Source organism: Eublepharis macularius, chromosome 1 (genome assembly GCF_028583425.1).
Source record: "Eublepharis macularius isolate TG4126 chromosome 1, MPM_Emac_v1.0, whole genome shotgun sequence".
Classification (NCBI taxonomy): Eukaryota; Metazoa; Chordata; class Lepidosauria; order Squamata; family Eublepharidae; genus Eublepharis; species Eublepharis macularius.
In genome coordinates, this window is record NC_072790.1 from 12,635,766 (window position 1) to 12,654,383 (window position 18,618).

The 18,618-nt window shown below is 43.6% G+C and overlaps 1 protein-coding gene across 1 annotated transcript in view; it reads right to left on the reverse strand.

Annotated features, from left to right (window-relative positions):
* LOC129332806 (protein broad-minded-like) overlaps nt 1-18,618 on the reverse strand; it is a 152,470-nt gene that overhangs the window by 15,263 nt on the left and 118,589 nt on the right. Inside the window, exons 29-31 of the mRNA XM_054984072.1 lie at nt 10,345-10,411; nt 1,952-2,067; nt 1,073-1,227 (exon numbers count right to left, since the gene is read on the reverse strand). Coding sequence (XP_054840047.1) covers nt 1,073-1,227; nt 1,952-2,067; nt 10,345-10,411 — 338 coding nt within the window. The remainder of the gene's footprint in view (nt 1-1,072; nt 1,228-1,951; nt 2,068-10,344; nt 10,412-18,618) is intronic.

Here is an 18,618-nt window from a genome sequence, read left to right on the forward strand (position 1 = left end):
TCTTTCCCTGATATATTCTTATCTTAGACCATCCTGTAGGTCAAAGCAATTGAAGTAAGTTAAATATTAAGGTTTATAGAACCAGCAATGCTTTCAGTTGTATATGGTGGAAGAAAATATTAATGATTAAAATGTGAAATTTCAACTCTGCAGAAGACTGTAGCAGAAAATATTCAGTGGACACCATGCAGTCACTACATTTATGGAACCAGCTCTCAGTGCTGTAGAAACCCTAGATTAGGATTGAATTTTTAATTCTGTAATTTTAAAAGCAAAAAAACAGAACTGGAACAACTCCAAGATGCTCCTTTTCATCTCTAAGGCATGACTAGAGGCAGGGAGGATGAAGTGTGGAAAAAATCTTTACCACAGTTCTCAGAAAGTGACTGATGCTGGTGAAATCTTTGTGTTCTTCTGACATGTTATAAGTAGGAAATTATACTTGCCCTGCTGTTGATAAGTGTAAGTGAACTTCTGTGACACAATTTTCTAATATATAATCAAGTTTAGTTTTGACAAAACAATTTGATATTAAAAAATAATGCATGCAAGAGTTAGTTACATGAACATTTTTGTTAAATGAACCTTTTGTAAATAAGGAAGCTTAAAATGCTGAAATATTCAGGCTGCGACTAGCACTGATACTACAAACCAATCTAAAATAGTTTATTTTCTGTACAACATTACTATTTTGTGCATTTAATAATTTTATAATAAAACAAAACTAATAGTCTAAAGAATGAACTAGCACAGAGCAATAATAATAAAAAACCATTCAATAGTTCTATCTACCTACACACAGAATTTAACACTATCAATAAAGTGCATTTTATTGCTCACTTTAAAATTCAATAATACTACCACTGCCATCAGTTTGTTTTTCTCTTTTGCTATCAGATAGCTATTTCAGCAGATGTCAAATCCATATTTTTCTGAGAGAAATTTTACAGTTCGAAAACAATTAAGTGCATGATTCTTTTTAAGAAAAGAAAAGCTTCTGTATTAATAAAATTCATTTAAAATGTTCAAAGCAATCTTGTCAAGCAAGATGAAACATCTTTTGAAGTCTTACAGAACTATATAGTCGTGGCATCCAGAGGAACGCTGACACAAGAAGACAGGAGAACTGTTGAAGAAATGTCAATGTTTTCTCCTTGTTTCCCATCATTATTAGAAACACTGAAGATGCAAACCAGTCATAGCTTACATATCCTCCCTGAAGACTGCCTGTAGGAACGAGTCAAGGAAATCCAATGCTTCTCATTTATTGGTGACTAAAAGGCTGAAAGTCAAAAAGTCAGAGTATGCAGTAAAAATAACTATCCCAATCCAGAAACCCTTCCTTGGTATTTAAATACCAACTGAAGCCGAGTTTTTAGGGGCTCTCAACTAGTTTGAATGATGACATTTTTTTTTTCAGGCTGTGTTGACTGGCTGATTATTTATGCTAGATCTCTGCAGCTGTTTATATTTTTGAAGCTTACTGTTTTAGCTTATTTTCTGGCAACCTTATTGACTGCTTTCGTCACAAATATTTTAATGGCTATACAGTACAATCCTGAGTAGAGTTACTCCAGTCTAAGCCCCCTGAAATCAATGGGCTTAGACTGCAGTGAGTCTGCTTAGCACTGATAATATGTGTGATCACATACAGATTCCCCCATTCATTTCACTGGTGAAAGCAAATCTGTTCTGTGCAGAATATTCATCTTTCTATACTAGGAGGAAGCCACTGTAGGTGGGAAGTTTCATGCAACAGACCCTTCCCTTCCAAAAAAGAATTATCTGGACTGGGTGCAATTGTTTTAGAGAGATATTGGTCTTTACAGTATGTTATGCTATTCCCACATAACATTAACACAAATATATCTGGTAAGGAAAAAACCTCTAAATTCAAGAAAACAGTTACTGACAGTTACAGAGACAAAAGACTTGGTGAAGAAAAGGATACGTAGTGATGACTTTACAAGTGCCTGTTGTCGTTTCAAAAAATGCTCACAGTGCATTAATACTTGGCACAGGTCATTTTCAGCATTCTCGCTCAGCACGTCCAAACGCTTACCATAGCTAAAAAAAAAACAAAAAAACCCTGTAACTTTAAACAGAAACAAACCACTTTTTCATTTTTTTAGTTTTAATTCAGATGTTCAAGATGGTAGTTCACAATTCAATCACAAACCCTTTTTTAAAGCTATAATCCCTATTTAAAGTCAATATATGTTTGATAATATGTCAGTAGTAATTTCTTTCTTTTGAACTTTGCTAAGTTTTTCAGGCAAAGTAATGCTAAGGTTTTATATAAAACGGTGGTCTGATTCCACAGAGATGCTCTGGTTCATGCCAGAAATATGAGCTGGATCTAAGGGCATTTTTTACTTTATTTTTTTTAATATCTTCGGAATCTATGTCACAAAATGCTTTGGAAACTCACCTCAGTTTTCAAATTCATTTGCCATGCAACCTGAAGATGGTGCTGTTTTAAAAGAAAGTCAAAAGGCCCTCTGGGATCATGGAACTACTCTCATGGTTCTTTGGATCCTAGACTGTGTCATCTGATGAAGAGAGCTGTGGCTCTCAAAAGCTTATGCAACAATATAGTTGGTTAGTCTTAAAGGTGCTACTGGACTCTACTATTTTGCTACTACAGATTAACACGGCTAACTCCTCTAGATCTAGACTGTGTTTACAAGTTTGAATAAAAGTTTTAAACATAGAAGTATTTTGTATTTATTTCTTTACATTATTCATAGTCACTGAGACTTAAAGTGAATTACACAATGTAAATCAATACAATCTACAGAATGGGACATCTAATAAGCAATGTAATAGGATTAGGATTGCAGAGATCTGAAACCAAGCAAAAAATTGAGACAAAACTGAAACAAAGCATAAGTATTAACATGACATATTAAATAATGCAGGAATTACACAGTAAGATGATACATGTAGCAGTAGATAGCATGTACTGCACACAGTGGTAGTTTCCCCCCCTTCTTTAAAGCATCGTTTGGAACCATTCCATTATAGTATAGCCCTATTGCCTGTGTAAGAATGCCCTTCTAAATAATTCAGTTTTGCAGCTTGTAGAATGCCAGGAGAGTGGCACCAGAGTGAGACCAACAGTAGTTACTAATTCATTTCTGTACGAAATATATAATTTAAATGGTTTAAAGCACAGGTTAAATCAAAATATTGATCTATCTCCATCAGAGATACTAAAATAATCTGCTATATTAAAATTCAAAGTTGTGCTACTATCACAGATAATTATTCTGAATTTTCCTTATCTCTCCGATTATGGCAAATTTAATTTCCAATGAGGGGGGAGGGAACCAGCAATGCCTGCGGGATGGGGGGGGGGGACGGGGGGGACTGCTAAATATGTATGAAATTGCAAATGCCCATACACAGAGAGTAGCTTATATTCAAAGTAGAATTTCTATGGGTGCAAAGATTTCACCCATGAAATGTGATTTTCTTGACTCCTTCTGTTGCATTGCCAAATATTGCTTCTGGGGTCCAAGCAGCACCTAGGAACAGAATTTCAGCATGCAGAAATTCTGCAGAAGGAGGGGTAAGGGAGTGTACACCCCCAAAAAGGAATTCAGGATCTTTAGATTCGGATCTCAAAAAAATCTAAAACCTCTGAAATCCAGGCAAGATTCTTTAATCCGGTTCAGCAAGATGAGAAAATCCCAAATTTATTCAGCCATTATTTCCTATGGGGACACATACCCAGGGAGAGGGGCATTTTCCAAGCAAGCTCCACCAAACTTACAGGGAGCTTATTCCTGACTGTCCAAGTTTTAGGAATATTGGATTCCAGGATCCAATTCTAAGGGCCTCTAAACTAGATGCCGCCAGCAACTCTCAATTGTTTCCTATGGTGGGAAAAACACCAAGCTGATTTTCAGAAAGAAACAGACAGGGGCAAGGCTGCCACTGGCCAAAGGCACACTCTGAAATGCAACCTCAACCCAGAGGGAGCCCAACAGAACTAAACAGAACCAAGGGAATGGAATCCTTCCAGAATCCAAGTGAAACAAGGGGACCAACATCAAGCCACAGAATTATGTCAAAACAGAGAATTCCACCAAAACCAAACTGAAGCAAGGGACACTGTGGCAACCTAGTCTAACAGAACCACTGTCACTCACAGAATCCAGGCAGAACAGTCAGCAAATAAATGAACAGTGACTGTCAAGAACATTAACACCAAAGTTCAAACAAACAATGTGGAAAAAGCCAAACCACCACCACTCCCCACACACAATAGCAAAAGCAGCTTTTAAAAGGTTAAATGTAAAACAAAACTTATCTCTTTCCCTGTCTTCCCACCCTATACCTTCCAGACACCAGGCCAATCCCCCTCTCCCAAATGACAGGAAAAACCAGTGGGGCTACGACTCTCAAATCAGTTCCTCCAGCAGGCAGCACAGGTAGCAGTAAAGCAGTGGGCAGGCAGCAAATCCACAGGTAAATCCCTTTCCAAATGCAAAGAGAAGAGCGTACGTCAGGTGAGAGAGCCAGCAGCCCTCAGCAGCAAACTCTCTCCAAGACCAAACTGCACAAATCGAAGGATGCTCTGAGCCAAGCCCACTTTTTAAACCTCCCTTGCTGGCAGTTTGGAAAACGCTCTTCCCTTCTCAGAGAATTCCATTGACCTGACGAGGAGAGCTCCCGCACAGACTGGCCGCTCACTCCCCGCTTCCTGCCTCCCCCTCTTCTCCCCCCCCTTGAAAAAACCCGCAGAAGACAGAGAAACAACCCGCCAAGAGGCTGAAGCAGTGTTTCCCAGATTAATTGGATTTATCCGAGGGTCTGGATCTGGGTTCCTGGATCAGATCAAGGATTCTCTAGTTTGATCTGGGAAAGCCAGATTTTGCATAAATCCAGCTTCCCCGCTCAGTTCCTGGACCAAGACGACACACCCCTAGAAACAATTCTGCTCAAAGGAACACTGCTCTGGAATCAAACAAATGGATCTACATCTAGATCAGAATATAGATGGCAAAGCAACATGCAATATAAACAAGGAAGAAAACATATTTGGGGCCTCTAACTGTCATTTTACTGGACAGTATGTAAGTATGTGCTGTGCAAAGCAAACTTCCCATCTTACATTCTGCAAGTATTCATTTATCAAGGGAAGCCACAACTGGAACGGAGACTGCGGCTCAGTGTGAACCACTGAACATACATTTTCCCAAGTAAAATATCAAAACACATATGAACGAGCCCACCACGATACATCCGTTTTTACCACTATTTTTTCAGGAAGAATTCTTCCAAGAAAACAACATGAGCAGAAGTTGACTGGAAAAATAAGGGTATCAAAGACATGCCATAAATGTCCATGAATATCCAATCGTGTTGTCGTTGTGCTTCATCCTGCTGCTAAGTGGAAATAAACACTGACACATTTCACAAATCTTTTCAGTCCACATGAAACTACAACAACCATAATAAGACAAGACACTCTTGCCTGTATTAACATCAGATGAAAGTACAGGTACACTGTAAATTTATCACAAAAAGAATTAATTCTAAAACCCATTGCTGAAGCAGAATGTCAGGCTGTTTTCTATTCTAGAAGAAATATCTCCTATTTAAAACAATAAGAATCCAGTAGCACCTTTAAGACTAACCAATTTTATTGTAGCATAAGCTTTCGAGAATCAAGTTCTCTTCGTCAGATGCATGGCACAGAGACTGGTCAAATATAGAAGAGGAGGGAGGGGGAGGGGAGGAGAGAGAAGAGGCAATTGGGGGGGAGGGGGAGGGTGCAACCAAAACATTCCTTTGCTAGTAAATGTAAACATCTCCTTTTGGTGTGGGGGTCAGTTGGCTTCAAAGGAGTTTGCCCTGTTAGTTTGCAGCAGTAAAACAGCTAGACTGTCGCGCACAGGGCTGGGCACAGCAGGCAGGAGGCTCACTGGTACTGCAGGGCTGAACACAGCAGGCAGGAGTTCAGTACTGCAAGACAGCAAACCAGGGTCCAGGAGTCAGGCCAGGTGCCAGGGTCAGGCTATCAGTCAGGGAGTGAGAGAGCGGCAGGCAGAAGAGTCGTCAATAGGCAGGCCAAGGTCAAGTCCAAACAAGCAGTAGAGCAAGGTACACGAACGTCCAGGTAGCAGGGAGTGGCGAGCTGAGTTGCTTCCACGCTTGGTCTTCTCAGCGTCTTCCTTTATTGCTGTTCTAATGAGGGCCAGCTGTTGCCTCTCCCTCGAACAGCTCTGCCCGGCGTTGTGCTAATAGCCGGCTACTCCTCCGCCTTTCCAGAAACGCTGCCTTATCTCTAAGTTTCCTCCTTTCAGCTGGCCCCAGAGGCTCGGATTTCGCTCTAGCCCTGGGGGAGTCTTTGTCTCTTACAGCCTCTGTGGAGGTTTCTGGCTGTTCCTCGTCCCTGACAGTCTCTGCAGAAGCTCCAGGCTGTTCCTGCTGAATTCCCTCTGGAGCAGCAGCAGTAGTTTCTGACTGCTCCTCCTCTCCCATAGCTTCTGCAGGGGCTTCCGTCTCCAGAGGAGATTCTGCTGGCCCTTCCTGCTCATCCTCTGAGGAGGACTCTGAGGCAGTAGGTAAGGTGGCCAGTCGGGGCTGGGGCTGACTCATGACATAGACCATCAAATTCCTATGTAGTATAGGCCTTTGATAACCACAGCTCTCCCTGTCAGATGCATCTGCCCCCTGCCCCCTGCCCCCAAGATGGGAGGCGGCACACCACCGCCTCCCCATGCCCGCCAGCTGCAGTCATCAACCACCTTGCGGCCTAAATGGATGCTTTGTCTGCCTCTGACCCGGAGGCCTGGCAGGCAGGCACATGGGGGGGTGCTGCTGGCGAGCGGCCATAACCCCCGCTCCCAAGGTGGGAGGCAGCACACCACCACCTCCCCTTGCCTGCCAGGCCTGGCGGCCGCAGTCTTCACCCACCTTGCTGCGCAAACGGATGCTTTGTCCTCCTCCGACCCAGAGGCCTGGTGGGTGGGCACATGGGGGGTGCCGCTGGTGAGCAGCCAGACCTCCCGCCCCCAAGATGGGAGGCAGCACACCTTCAGGACCACCGCACAGGGCACAAGTGAACTGGGGAGGGTGGCTCCATTTGTGTTGATTGGGAGTTTCCTGGAGGCCTCGAGTTTGGGAATGTATAACTCCGAGATCCATACTGCAATTGTGACTAAACTTGGATGGTGTCTGGAGAAGAGCCTGCTGCACATTCCCTGTGAATATGGGCTCTCTAAGTGCTAAGGGGGGTGCTCTGGCGCTGATGAACACCAAACACCGAACACATTCGTTAGTGGGACATGTTCGGGTCTGGTCGGCTGTTCGTGTTTGTCATTGGGAACGAACATCGAACAGCCTGTACAGGTTTTTTCCCCCATTCGCGCCCATGTCTACTCCAGGTCACTCTGTCACCACAGACTCTGAACTAGGGGAAATTTCTCATTGAGTCGTCTGAACTCAGGTCTCCTCTGCCATGTTGCTGCGTAAAGGTTCTGCCTCATTTTCATGTCTTCCAATTTGCTTTCACTTGGGACTAGATTTCTCTCTTGTACATTCTGGGGTTGAAGGAATCTGACCAAACAGGGCTCAATATAGTGACAGAGACCAATCAAACTGTGTTCAAAATGAAATGCATTTTAAATAAGAAACAAAAGTACACACATAATAAGCATACACAACAGACTGCGCAAAGACAAAAAAATATATGATAAAACCATGATAATGAGACCCTAATTCTTTAGATACTCTAAATAATGGAAAATTAGAATATGCTATTGATCCTTGAACTTCCAAGTTTCAGGAATGGTCCATTACCTTAGTGTCATACTGTCGTTCCCCTTTCCCCTTTGTTTAGAAACACATGGTCATGGCTGGTATCGTGACGGAGCTCTGGCGCGAAAGAGTTCCCAGCGAGAAGGCAAAATGGCTAAGAGAGTCTCTTCCTCATGATTAGAGAATTCATAATCTCCCCTCCATTCAGCTCCAGCCCTTGTGGGTCATCTTTCTTTTCATATTCCAAAAGGAAAATCTGTCCTCTCTCTTTTATCTCTCGAGGCTCTGTGGCTTGGGTGTGACTTTTCTATCTGGGCTGTTTCCAGATGGCTGACCTGCATGCGGGATGTCGCACCACATTTCGGATCGTGCCGGGGAAAACGTGGTATTTCACGTTTTCCCCGGCACGATCCGAAACGTGGCGCGATGTCCCGCGTGCAGGTCAGCCGTCTGGAAACGGCCCAGGTCTTCACTGGCAGGGCCATCTGAATATCTGTGGAGTTCTTGGGCTAGGACAGGAATCGTACCTAACATGCTTTCCCCTTGCGTACCTGTCAGCACTCTCTGGGCATAAGCAGAGTGCAGACCTGATCACTGAAAACTTTTATAAAGATTCCCAGATTTATTATGTTTCCCCACAGACATCAAAATCATTCGTATAAAAATAAGGTAGTGAATATATTGAAACAAACATTTTAACTTTTATGTATAAATGAAATATATAGATGTCAATACGTATATGCTGATGTAATGTAGAAAAGAGAATGTGGTCCACTTTAAATCATAGTTCTGCAGTTACCTTGATGGGTTGGGCACCTTAGGTAAGCCACAAACTCTTAGAACTAAACTACAAGAGACGAATTACATGAGGACATGCACATGAAGGGAGTTGCAATGTTAGCCGGGAAGCTGAGTTTTAAAAGACAGATCCGAAGGTTCTGTCAATTTTCCCTCTATACAGAGCCAGCAAAGATCGCTCCTCAGAGGGTTTGTTAATTTTCTCTTCACCTCCAGAAGGCTCTGTTAGTTTCACCTCCTCTTCTAGGAGGCAAAGAGGAAATAAACAAACCCTCTGAGGAGCAATCTTTGTGGCGCTGTAGAGAGGGGAAATAGACAGAGCCTTCCAATCTGTCTATTAAAACTCAGCCTCCCAGCTAACATTGCGACTCCACTCACATGCGTGTCCTCATGTAATTCATCTTTTGTAGTTTAGCTTTTAGTTTCAGCCCTTCCAATTCTCCCCCAAATAAGGAGAGAAATCCATAAAGATATGTCTCATAAGGGTATTATTAAGTCAATGGATAGAAAACTTAGGAAAAATGCTACAAAAATTATACTGGCTCAGTTCAGTGAAGGCCCTTGGGGGGGAGGGGGGAATCCACACAGGGCATCCTAAGAGCTTTCACATTCCCCCAACGGCACATGGATACATCTGGAGGAGCCATGCCAGGACATATAAGGACATTAGAGGCCTATGCATGCTTGTCATGTTCTCATATAATGCCCCCCACTCAGTTAAGAAATGCAAGCTTGTCTAAGGAGAAAGGAGAAGACAATGATAGAAATGCTCATAGGTCTCCCATTCCCCACAGCAAGTTGGCACATTAACTGCAATTGTGTTGCAATTGATTTTATGAATCATATAAAAATTGGGTTCAAATTAAATAAATAAATATTATTATTTAATCATATAGAAAGGACATTTTTGCACTTCATATTATGCTGCTCCAAGAATATTAGAATGTTTTTACTATACAACAAAGAAAAGAAAACAAAGGAAAAAATGGAATACTGTCAACAACCTGATGCTACTTACATTTTATTACAGACCAAAATGACAAAAGAAGAAGACACAACGCCTCCATTCACAGAGCACATCTGATCAGTCCGTATCAAAAGTGAAATTACGTAAACTAAAGAGGAGATGACTGAATTCATCAATATTTCCTATACTTAAAACCTGGTATCGGCAAAACCTTGGCATTATTATCTGAGAGATTATCATCATTCATCTTTAGTTTCTCATCAGACAGTTTGGAATGTTCCATTTGCATGGGATCAGTCTACTTTATTGAATCACATGTCTTTAAAATAAGGGTAATGCATAATTACCCCCAAACCGCTACAGATCATTTAATATAATTCCTGAGTTAGATCCAAAGGTACTTTTGTTCACTTTGCAATTTTAACTTGAAGCTGTTTGGATTCAATCACTTATATATTTGTTGTGATCCAGGAGGGATACTTAAATGAACAAGGATTTGGATATGCACACTTTGTTTAATCAGTTGTTGGTCTCCACTTAATACAGACTTCTCCACTAAATTTGCAAATAGCTTTATTCGCTAAAGGAAAATTAAAAATATTTTGCAGATCCAGGTGCTCCAACAATGACACTGAAACAATTCTCTGTACAAATGCAAACTCCCCTATAGAATGCTGTTGTTTATATCTACTATCCAAAACATATTTGCTAAATTTGACCAATCTATCTTGTTGATCAGATATCACTAATAAGCCAAATGAAACATATTTTCTAATAACTGAGTAAAATAATTTGATGCCACATACCTGACAGTCATCTTAATACCAAGCTGCTGTACAGAAGCAAGGCTTTTGATTGTCACATTTGCATCAGCTAAAAACAAAAGAACAATGAGGATGAATATCTATTTGCAATATAGCCTATTCACAATATAATGTTTTAATTGAAATGGAAGTACTATTTTCTCATCTTTTCAACTAAATTTCTAAGCACTGAAATCATCTCCATATAAGAAAAACAAAACAAAGGTTAAAACAAAAGAAAGCTACAGATTGCTTCTTGAACAGGCTTTAGGAAAACAGGGTTGTGCTTACCGTAACTTCTGTTCATTGACGTCTTCTGTGCAGGCACACATGGGACTGTGCACGCGCAGGCCAGCTGGCCGGAAACTTTTTTCTAGTAAAACATCCACTAGGGGGCGCCTGTCCACCGGAAGCGCATGCGCGGGCTTTCCTGCCGAAACCGACATCCAGTAGCGGCACCCCCTCACCCTCAGTTTCTCCTGTGCCGCCGACACCCCAATAGAATAGAGGAACACAGCGGGGCAGAAGGGAGGGTTTGTGTGCCTGCACAGAAGACGTCAATGAACAGAAGTTACGGTAAGCGCAACCCTGTTTTCATTGTCCATCTTCTGTGCAGTCCCACATGGGAGACTCACAAGCCATTTACCTCGGAGGTGGGCGTGTTCCTTAATGAAAAAGAGAATAGAGAACAGCCTGACCCACTGCTGCCTCTCTTCTCTCCAGCATATCCATGGCATAATGCTTAACAAACGTCTCCGTTGAGGCCCAAGTTGCAGCTTTGCAGATGTCATGAAGTGGAATCCCTTTCAGGAACACTGCAGATGCCGCTTGTGCCCTTGTTGAATGCGCTTTGACTTCCAAAGGGCAAGGTACAGCAGCCTGTGAATAACAAGTCTTAACAGTCATAGTAACCCATCTCGATATAGACTGAGACGTGGCTGCCCTGCCTTTCCTAGGGTCAGCATAACACACAAATAGCTGTTTATCCTTCCAAAAATGCTTTGCCTCTGGATATAAAATAGAATTGCCCTCTGTACATCTAAAGAATGAAGAGCCCATTCTGCACTATCCGAAGGTGATGGAAAAAATACAGGTAGGACAATATCCTGAGATGTGTGAAACTGGGTGGACATCTTAGATCTAAACTTCACATCTGGTCTAAGGACCACTTTGATTTGATGGACCTTCAGAAAAGGTGGGTCGTGTCTAAGGGCCGCTAATTCACTTACTCTAGGCGCCAAAGTAATGGCCACCAAAAAACCTACCTTAAGGGACAAAAACTTAAGGTCACAGGTAGCCAGAGGTTCAAATGGAGGCTTAATGAGTTCGGCCAAAACTAACTTGAGGGACCACTGAGGGACAACCTCCCTAACAGACGGGAACATATTCTGCAAACCTTTAAAGAAAGTTTTAGACAAACTGTGGGAGAAAACAGTCTTCCCATCAATTCTGGGGTGAAAAGCCGAAATGGCTGCCAAATAAACTTTTATGGAGGAGTTTGAAAGTCCATCATCCTTCAAGGACAATAGAAAGTCAAAAATACATCCCAAAGTACAGTCCAAAGCATTGAATCCCTTGGCAATCGCCCAAGTCTCAAAGCGCTTCCATTTGGCCGAATAAGACCTACGAGTATTATCCCTTCTGGCATTAGTCAATACCTCCAAAACCCTCACAGAGAAGCCTATCAGCCCAAAAGGAGCCATGCTGTGAGGCTCAGTCTGGGTAGATCGTGATATAGGATCCCCCTGTCTGATAGGAGACTCGGATCTTTTTTGAATCGAAAGGAAGACCCCTGTGAGAGTTGCATCACGAGATGGAACCAAGGCTGACAAGGCCAAAAAGGAGTCACCAAAATCACACAAGTTCCATCTCGCTGAATCTTGCTGACTGTTCTGGAAATCGGCGGGAATGGAGGGAATGTGTAAAACAGACGACCTGTCCACCTGATCTGGAATGTGTCCCCTAGTGAACAACGTCCCAGTCTTCCTCTGGAAAAGAACTGAGGAGCTTTCTTGTTGTTCTCTGATGCAAACAGGGCCACCTTTGGAAACCCCCACATCAGGAATACCTCTTGCAAATGTGCATCTGCAATCGTTCATTCGTAGTTCTCGGAGGCCAACCGACTCAGTTTGTCTGTGACCACATTTGACGTGCCCGGAATGTGAACTGCCTGTAATACGCCTCTGCTCAGAGCCCACTCCCAAATCAGCACTGCTTCGTTGCAGAGGGTCTGAGATGTGGTGCCTCCTTGTTTGTTCAGATAGAACATGGCCGTGCAATTGTCGGCCAATATTTGAACTGTTTTGTGGTGTATGGTATCTGCGAACGAGATAAGGGCATAGCGTATAGCTTTGAGCTCCAAATGATTAATGTGGAGTCCCCAGTCCTGGTCAGTCCAGGTCCCATGAGCTCGTAGAGTCACATTGAGCCCCCCAGCCTAATAAACTGGCATCGGTGGAAATAGTAACTTGATGCTGAACAGCACCAAATGCAACCCCCTTAAGGAGATTACTATCAGACAGCCACCAGCCCAAGGAACGAATGACCTTGCGCGGAATGGAGTACTTCTGACCCTGGTTATCAGACTGAAAGTTGTGGACTGACAGAAACCACAATTGAAGGGCCCGCATATGTAACCTAGCCATAGGGGTTACCGCTGTTGGGGATGCCATGAGACCCAAAAGTTTCTGAATAGCCGCTACTGATTGAAAACGACACCTGGAGAAGAAACCCACTATACGTTTAATTCGTAAAGCATGGTCTGAAGGCAGGAATCCCTTATTCTGTACCCCATCCAATACCATGCCAATGAACTGGGCCCTTTGTGAGGGAATGAGTACCGATTTTTGGAAATTCACCATGTGTATCTGTTCCTGCAATGCAGCAGCTGATGGCGCTGACAAAAGCCAATAATCTAAGTACGGGTATATAGAGCACCCTTGTCTCCTCAAGAAGGCTACCACCGGGGCCATACATTTGGTGAAGACCCTGGGAGCAGTGGACAACCCAAAAGGCAATACCTGGTACTGGAAAATTCACCCATTACAGACAAATCTAAGCAATTTTCTATGGGCTGGGTGGATAGAAATATGAAAGTAAGCGTTCTTATGGTCTAGGACAGCGAACCACATGTTATCAGGCATTAACTGAAGGACTGTAGCTAATGTAAGTATCCAGAATTTTTTAACCTGTACAAACTTATCCAGATCTCTCAAGTCCAGTATAGGACGTACACCACTGTCCTTATCTACCACAAACATTCTAGAATAGAATCCCAGTGGGGATTCATCCTGTGGTATTTCTCGCACTGCTCCCTTTAGTTGCAAGACTGCCACTGCCGTGTGCAGCTTCTGCAATGGGGTATAAAGTGAAAAATCAGGGAGAGACAACTGTGGGTAAACTTCAAACTCAACTTTATATCTAAACTTAATAACATTCAAAACCCAACCATCAACTTGAATCTCAGACCAGGCTGTTGCAAAATCAGCCAATCTGTCACCAAAAACCACAGATTGCTCAATTGTTAGTCAGAACTGTTTGGGTTGGTTAGCCGTCTCCTTAGTAACCGGACTATGTTGGCTCTGGCGCTGGTATGGCCTGCAACGTTGGTAAGGGTCAGCCTGCTGCTGGTGCTGTTGCCTATAAGAGCCATATTGAGGATACGGCTGATATCTCTGCTGTCTGCCTCGATAATATTGAAACTGCTGGTAAGGAGGGAGGTTGGAGAAAGGTTGTTTGGAGTGGGTAACACCATAGGAACATACTGTCAAACGATCCTTGCGCTTCTGAGATAGATATTCATCTGTCTTGAAAGAGAATAAAGTTTGTCCCTCAAAGGGTAAGTCATCCACCTTGTTTCTGGTTTCAGGTGGAAGAGCTGTAGTACGCAGCCATGCGTGTCTGCGGAGCATGACCGAAGAAGCCAAAGCCCTAGATGCAGTCTCAAGGGAGTTCCAGCCTGCACTGATTTGTTGTCTGGATAGCCGTAGTGTGCATCTATGATCACTTTGGCCAGGACTCATTGGTCATCAGGAAGTTTGTCCAGAAACACAGCAATTCAGTTCCAAAGAAAAATCTGGTAAGCCCCCATGACAGAAGTGTAGTTCGCTATCTTCGGTATGAGGGATGAAGAGGAGTAAATCTTCTTGCCCAAGGAATCTAACTTCCTACTCTCCTTGTCAGTAGGTACAGCTTGGGATCCCTGTCTCTGTTGCGCCTGCATCTCCTCAGTCACTAAGGACGATGGTAGAGGATGAGAGAACAGGTAAGTGCAGACATCATCTCTTGTCTTGTAGAGAGCCTTTAGCTTGCGGGAGGTGGCATGAATAGAGGCTGGTTTCTCACATATGGAAGAGATCACCTTGGCCAAGCGTCCTATGATAGGGAAGGCGCCATTAGATGGGTTGCCTGAATAGATGTATTGCAGGATCTTATCCTTCGGCTTAGGGTTAACAGCCGCTACCTCAATTTCCAAGGAACGAGCCATCCTGAGCATCTGCTCGGTGTATAAGTGAAAGTACTCAGTCGGAGAGATCCTGCCCGACCCTATGATAATTTCATCAGGACATGGATCAGATGGTGGGCTGGTGCTTTGGTCATGTTCCGCTTCTGAGTATTGGTAGGAAGGTTCACGAGTTGGGGAACCATAACGTGAATACTCACTCCTAGGCAACTCCCACTCATCCTGGAATGAGGTTGAAGCATGGGCCCAAGGTCTCTCATATTCGGATCTGTACCTGCTGGGCCCTTGAAGGTAAGAAAGCTCGAAGGGCATGGCCTTGTCATATGGTCAGGATCGATCATCCTGCCAAGGGCTTCTCTGAATATCCCCTTCATCCCCCAAAGATAGGTAAGGGGGGAACTCATCCGAGGAGAAGGCGTCTTGGGTCTATCCCAGACCTGCTCAGTCTGCACGGAGGCCGATTGAGTTCACTTCGACTTCTTTTTCGCCTTCTTAGCGGGCGGGTCAGCATACTCTGAGCGGCTCTCATGCTTGGGTCGCTTCAGATCCGAAGACTTAGAATCTTTAGAAGAGCTTTTTGGATCTGAGATTCTTGACTCCAACCGTGCTGACTCCGAGCTGGTCAGGCCCAAATGGCTTGGCTCCGACGCCTTCATATCTGACTCCTTCAGATCTGATGTCTTTGGATCTGACGTCTTTGGATCTGATCTCTTCAGGTCCGACTTCAGGTGTAACACTGGAACCGAAGCTCTTCTGGGAGTTGATACCGACGTCGGAGGTGATTTCCAGCAAGGAGAACAGATCCGAATCGGATCAGTGTCCGATGGCTGTAGTGTCTGAACCACTGACACATCCTCCGTAGTTATCGGATCTGATGAGGTGGTCTTGCGAAGCCGGACGGGGGAAACAGACCTGGTGGAGGAAGAGACGCTCCACATGGATTTGCCGCTCACTGAAGGAGACTTAACTGGGGTATTGGAGCCATTGGTCACTCACATAGCCCATTTCCATAACATACAAAAAGCCAGGAATCCACCAGTTAACCAAATCTTACTATTAAATATAAGTGCAAAGTGCAGGTGCAAACAGTGTAAACAGTGTACAATAGCAATAAATGAATATAAATATGAATGCAATTTCAGTTCATCAAAGTCCGTATACAAAATCCATAAATAATCCACAATGGGAGATCCGGAGGTAGGAGAAAGCTGTGCCAGGGTACCAGGTAAGTAGACCTGGTGGATTCCCGGCTTTTTGTATTCAGTGCTATCTACTATCCGGGTTTGTCTCCCCTACTCTTGGTAGCATTTCCATAACATAGCCTGAAGCCTGGCCGATCTTTCGGCCCTGGCCTTGGGCGTAAATTTTTGGCAGTGCTCACACTTAGGAACATTGTGCGTTTCGCCCAGGCACTCCAAGCATACCGAGTGCCTGTTGGTTTTAGTCATCTTCATAGAGCAGGTTGAACAGCGCTTGAATAAAGCTTTGTCAGACATTTTCAGTTCTAAAAACACTAACAAATATGTTCTCACTCTGATTCTTCACAGCGGACGACTAGATGTTCACCGGTCAGCAGCAAAGAAGAAACTGAGGGTGAGGGGGCGCCGCCACCAGATGTCGGTTTCGGCAGGAAAGCCCGCGCATGTGCATCCGGCGGACAGGCGCCCCCAGTGGACCTTTTACAGAAGATGGACAATGAACAGAAGACGTCCAGGACAGTTTCAAGGTGACTTTCAAGGATTCGTGAAAACCTCCTCCCCAAATGATTCAAACTAGAGGATGGCTAACAAAAACTAGCATTTGTTTAATTCACTAGAAGCTCAACTATTCTAAGTATGAAGGAGGTGTGAATGCATGATTGCAATAATGTGCAAAGTATCATCTGTTTATTCCAGTAGCATTATTTAATGTCCCAGTTGATGTGAAACCTGCTTTACTGAAATATCCTAAGATACTATAGCCTTCAGGACAAAAGTGTTAAAGCACCAGTTTTCTCTATGAGAAATCATTTTTTCTCTAGCAAAAGGCAGAGCACCTGAATTTTCAGTCTGAGGAAGACGTGGTACAGAAACAGTAGCTATACAGAAGCTCCTTGTCTAATTCAGTAAGCATTTAAGCAAAGGTCAGAAATTCACCTCACAGTTCAAAGAGAAATAAAAGTTGCTCAGAACAGTGTAATTCAATTTTAGATGAAACATTACATAGAATGAATTTCAATTTATATTTAATTTCATGATTTGATGACTGTCAGGATTCCAGTTATATTTTTATTGAGAACTTGGGCTGAAGTAGTATAACAATAATTGGCCATTAAAAAAAATCTCAGTAGTCAATTCTGAGAACTTAGACGTTTAACCAGATTAATGCAGTACTGAGAAATATTCCTTAGTAGCTATTCTTTACTCAGTTTTTTCACCACCACCAAACAGTGCAACACGATAATTTGCTCTGCACAAGGAGGTACATGGGAAAACAACTGTGGAAGATATATTGTCGAAGGCTTTCACGGCCGGAGAATGATGGTTGTTGTGGATTTTCTGGGCTGTATAGCTGTGGTCTTGGCATTGTAGTTCCTGACATTTTGCCAGCAGCTGTGACTGGCATCTTCAGAGGTGTAGCACCAAAGGCCAGAGATCTCTCAGTGTCACAGTGTGGAGAAGATGTTGGCAGGTAATTTATATCTACTCAGGAAAAACAGGTTTCGCTTACCGTAACTGTTGTTCATCTAGGTCTTCCGTGCAGGCACACATGGGACTGTGCACGCGCAGGCCTGCCGATACCGGAGATTTCTATAGCTCAACACCACCAGGGGGCACTCTCGCCTTCCAACGTGCATGCACAGCCATTTTCCCGCCTAAATGGACTATAGAAGGCGGAGTGCCCCACACATACCCTCAGTTCCTTTCGCCGCCGTATCACAACTAAAAACCACTATACAGCGGGGAAGGGCATGTGTGCCTGCACCGAAGACCTAGATGAACAACAGTTACGGTAAGCGAAACCTGTTTTACATCCACGGTCTTCCTGTGCAGTCCCACATAGGAGATTATGAAGCTTAATACCTGGGTGGAGGCACCACAGTCAAGTCAAAGATAGAATGCAACACTGCAGTGCCCACTGCTGTCTCCTTTCGATCCAGGACATCCAGCGCATAATGCTTGATGAAGGTATCCACTGAAGCCCACGTCACCGCTCTACAGATGTCATGCAGAGGAACACCTCTCAGGAGAGCCGCAGACAATGCCAAGGACCTAGCGGAATGGGCATGCACCTCCAAAGAACAAAGTAAATTAACAGAATCATAACATGCTGAAACAGTCTGGACCACCCATCTCGCAATGGACTGAGATGTCGCTTTCTTTCCCTTCTTTTGTCCCGCAAAACAGACAAACAAATTTGGATCCAATCGAAAAGGTTTAGTACAATCCAAATAAAACAGAAGAGCCCTGCGAACGTCCAACGAATGAAGGGCCCTCTCTGCATCAGAAGACTGCGTTGGGAAAAACACCGGTAAGACAAGGTCCTGAGACAAATGAAATTGAGACACCACCTTTGGTAAAAATTCAACTTTGGTCCATAAAACCACCTTATCTGCATGAAATATCAAGTAGGGGGGTTCTGACGATATTGCAGCCAGCTCCCCCACCCTTCTAGCTGAAGTGATCGCCACAAGGAAGGCCACCTTCAAAGAAAGGTAGCGCAATGGACAGGTAGCCGTAGGCTCAAAGGGTTTAGACATTAACCTAGTTAAAACTAAAGGTAAGGACCACTGAGGAACAAGAGCACGAACTGGGGGATACAAATTATTCCACCCT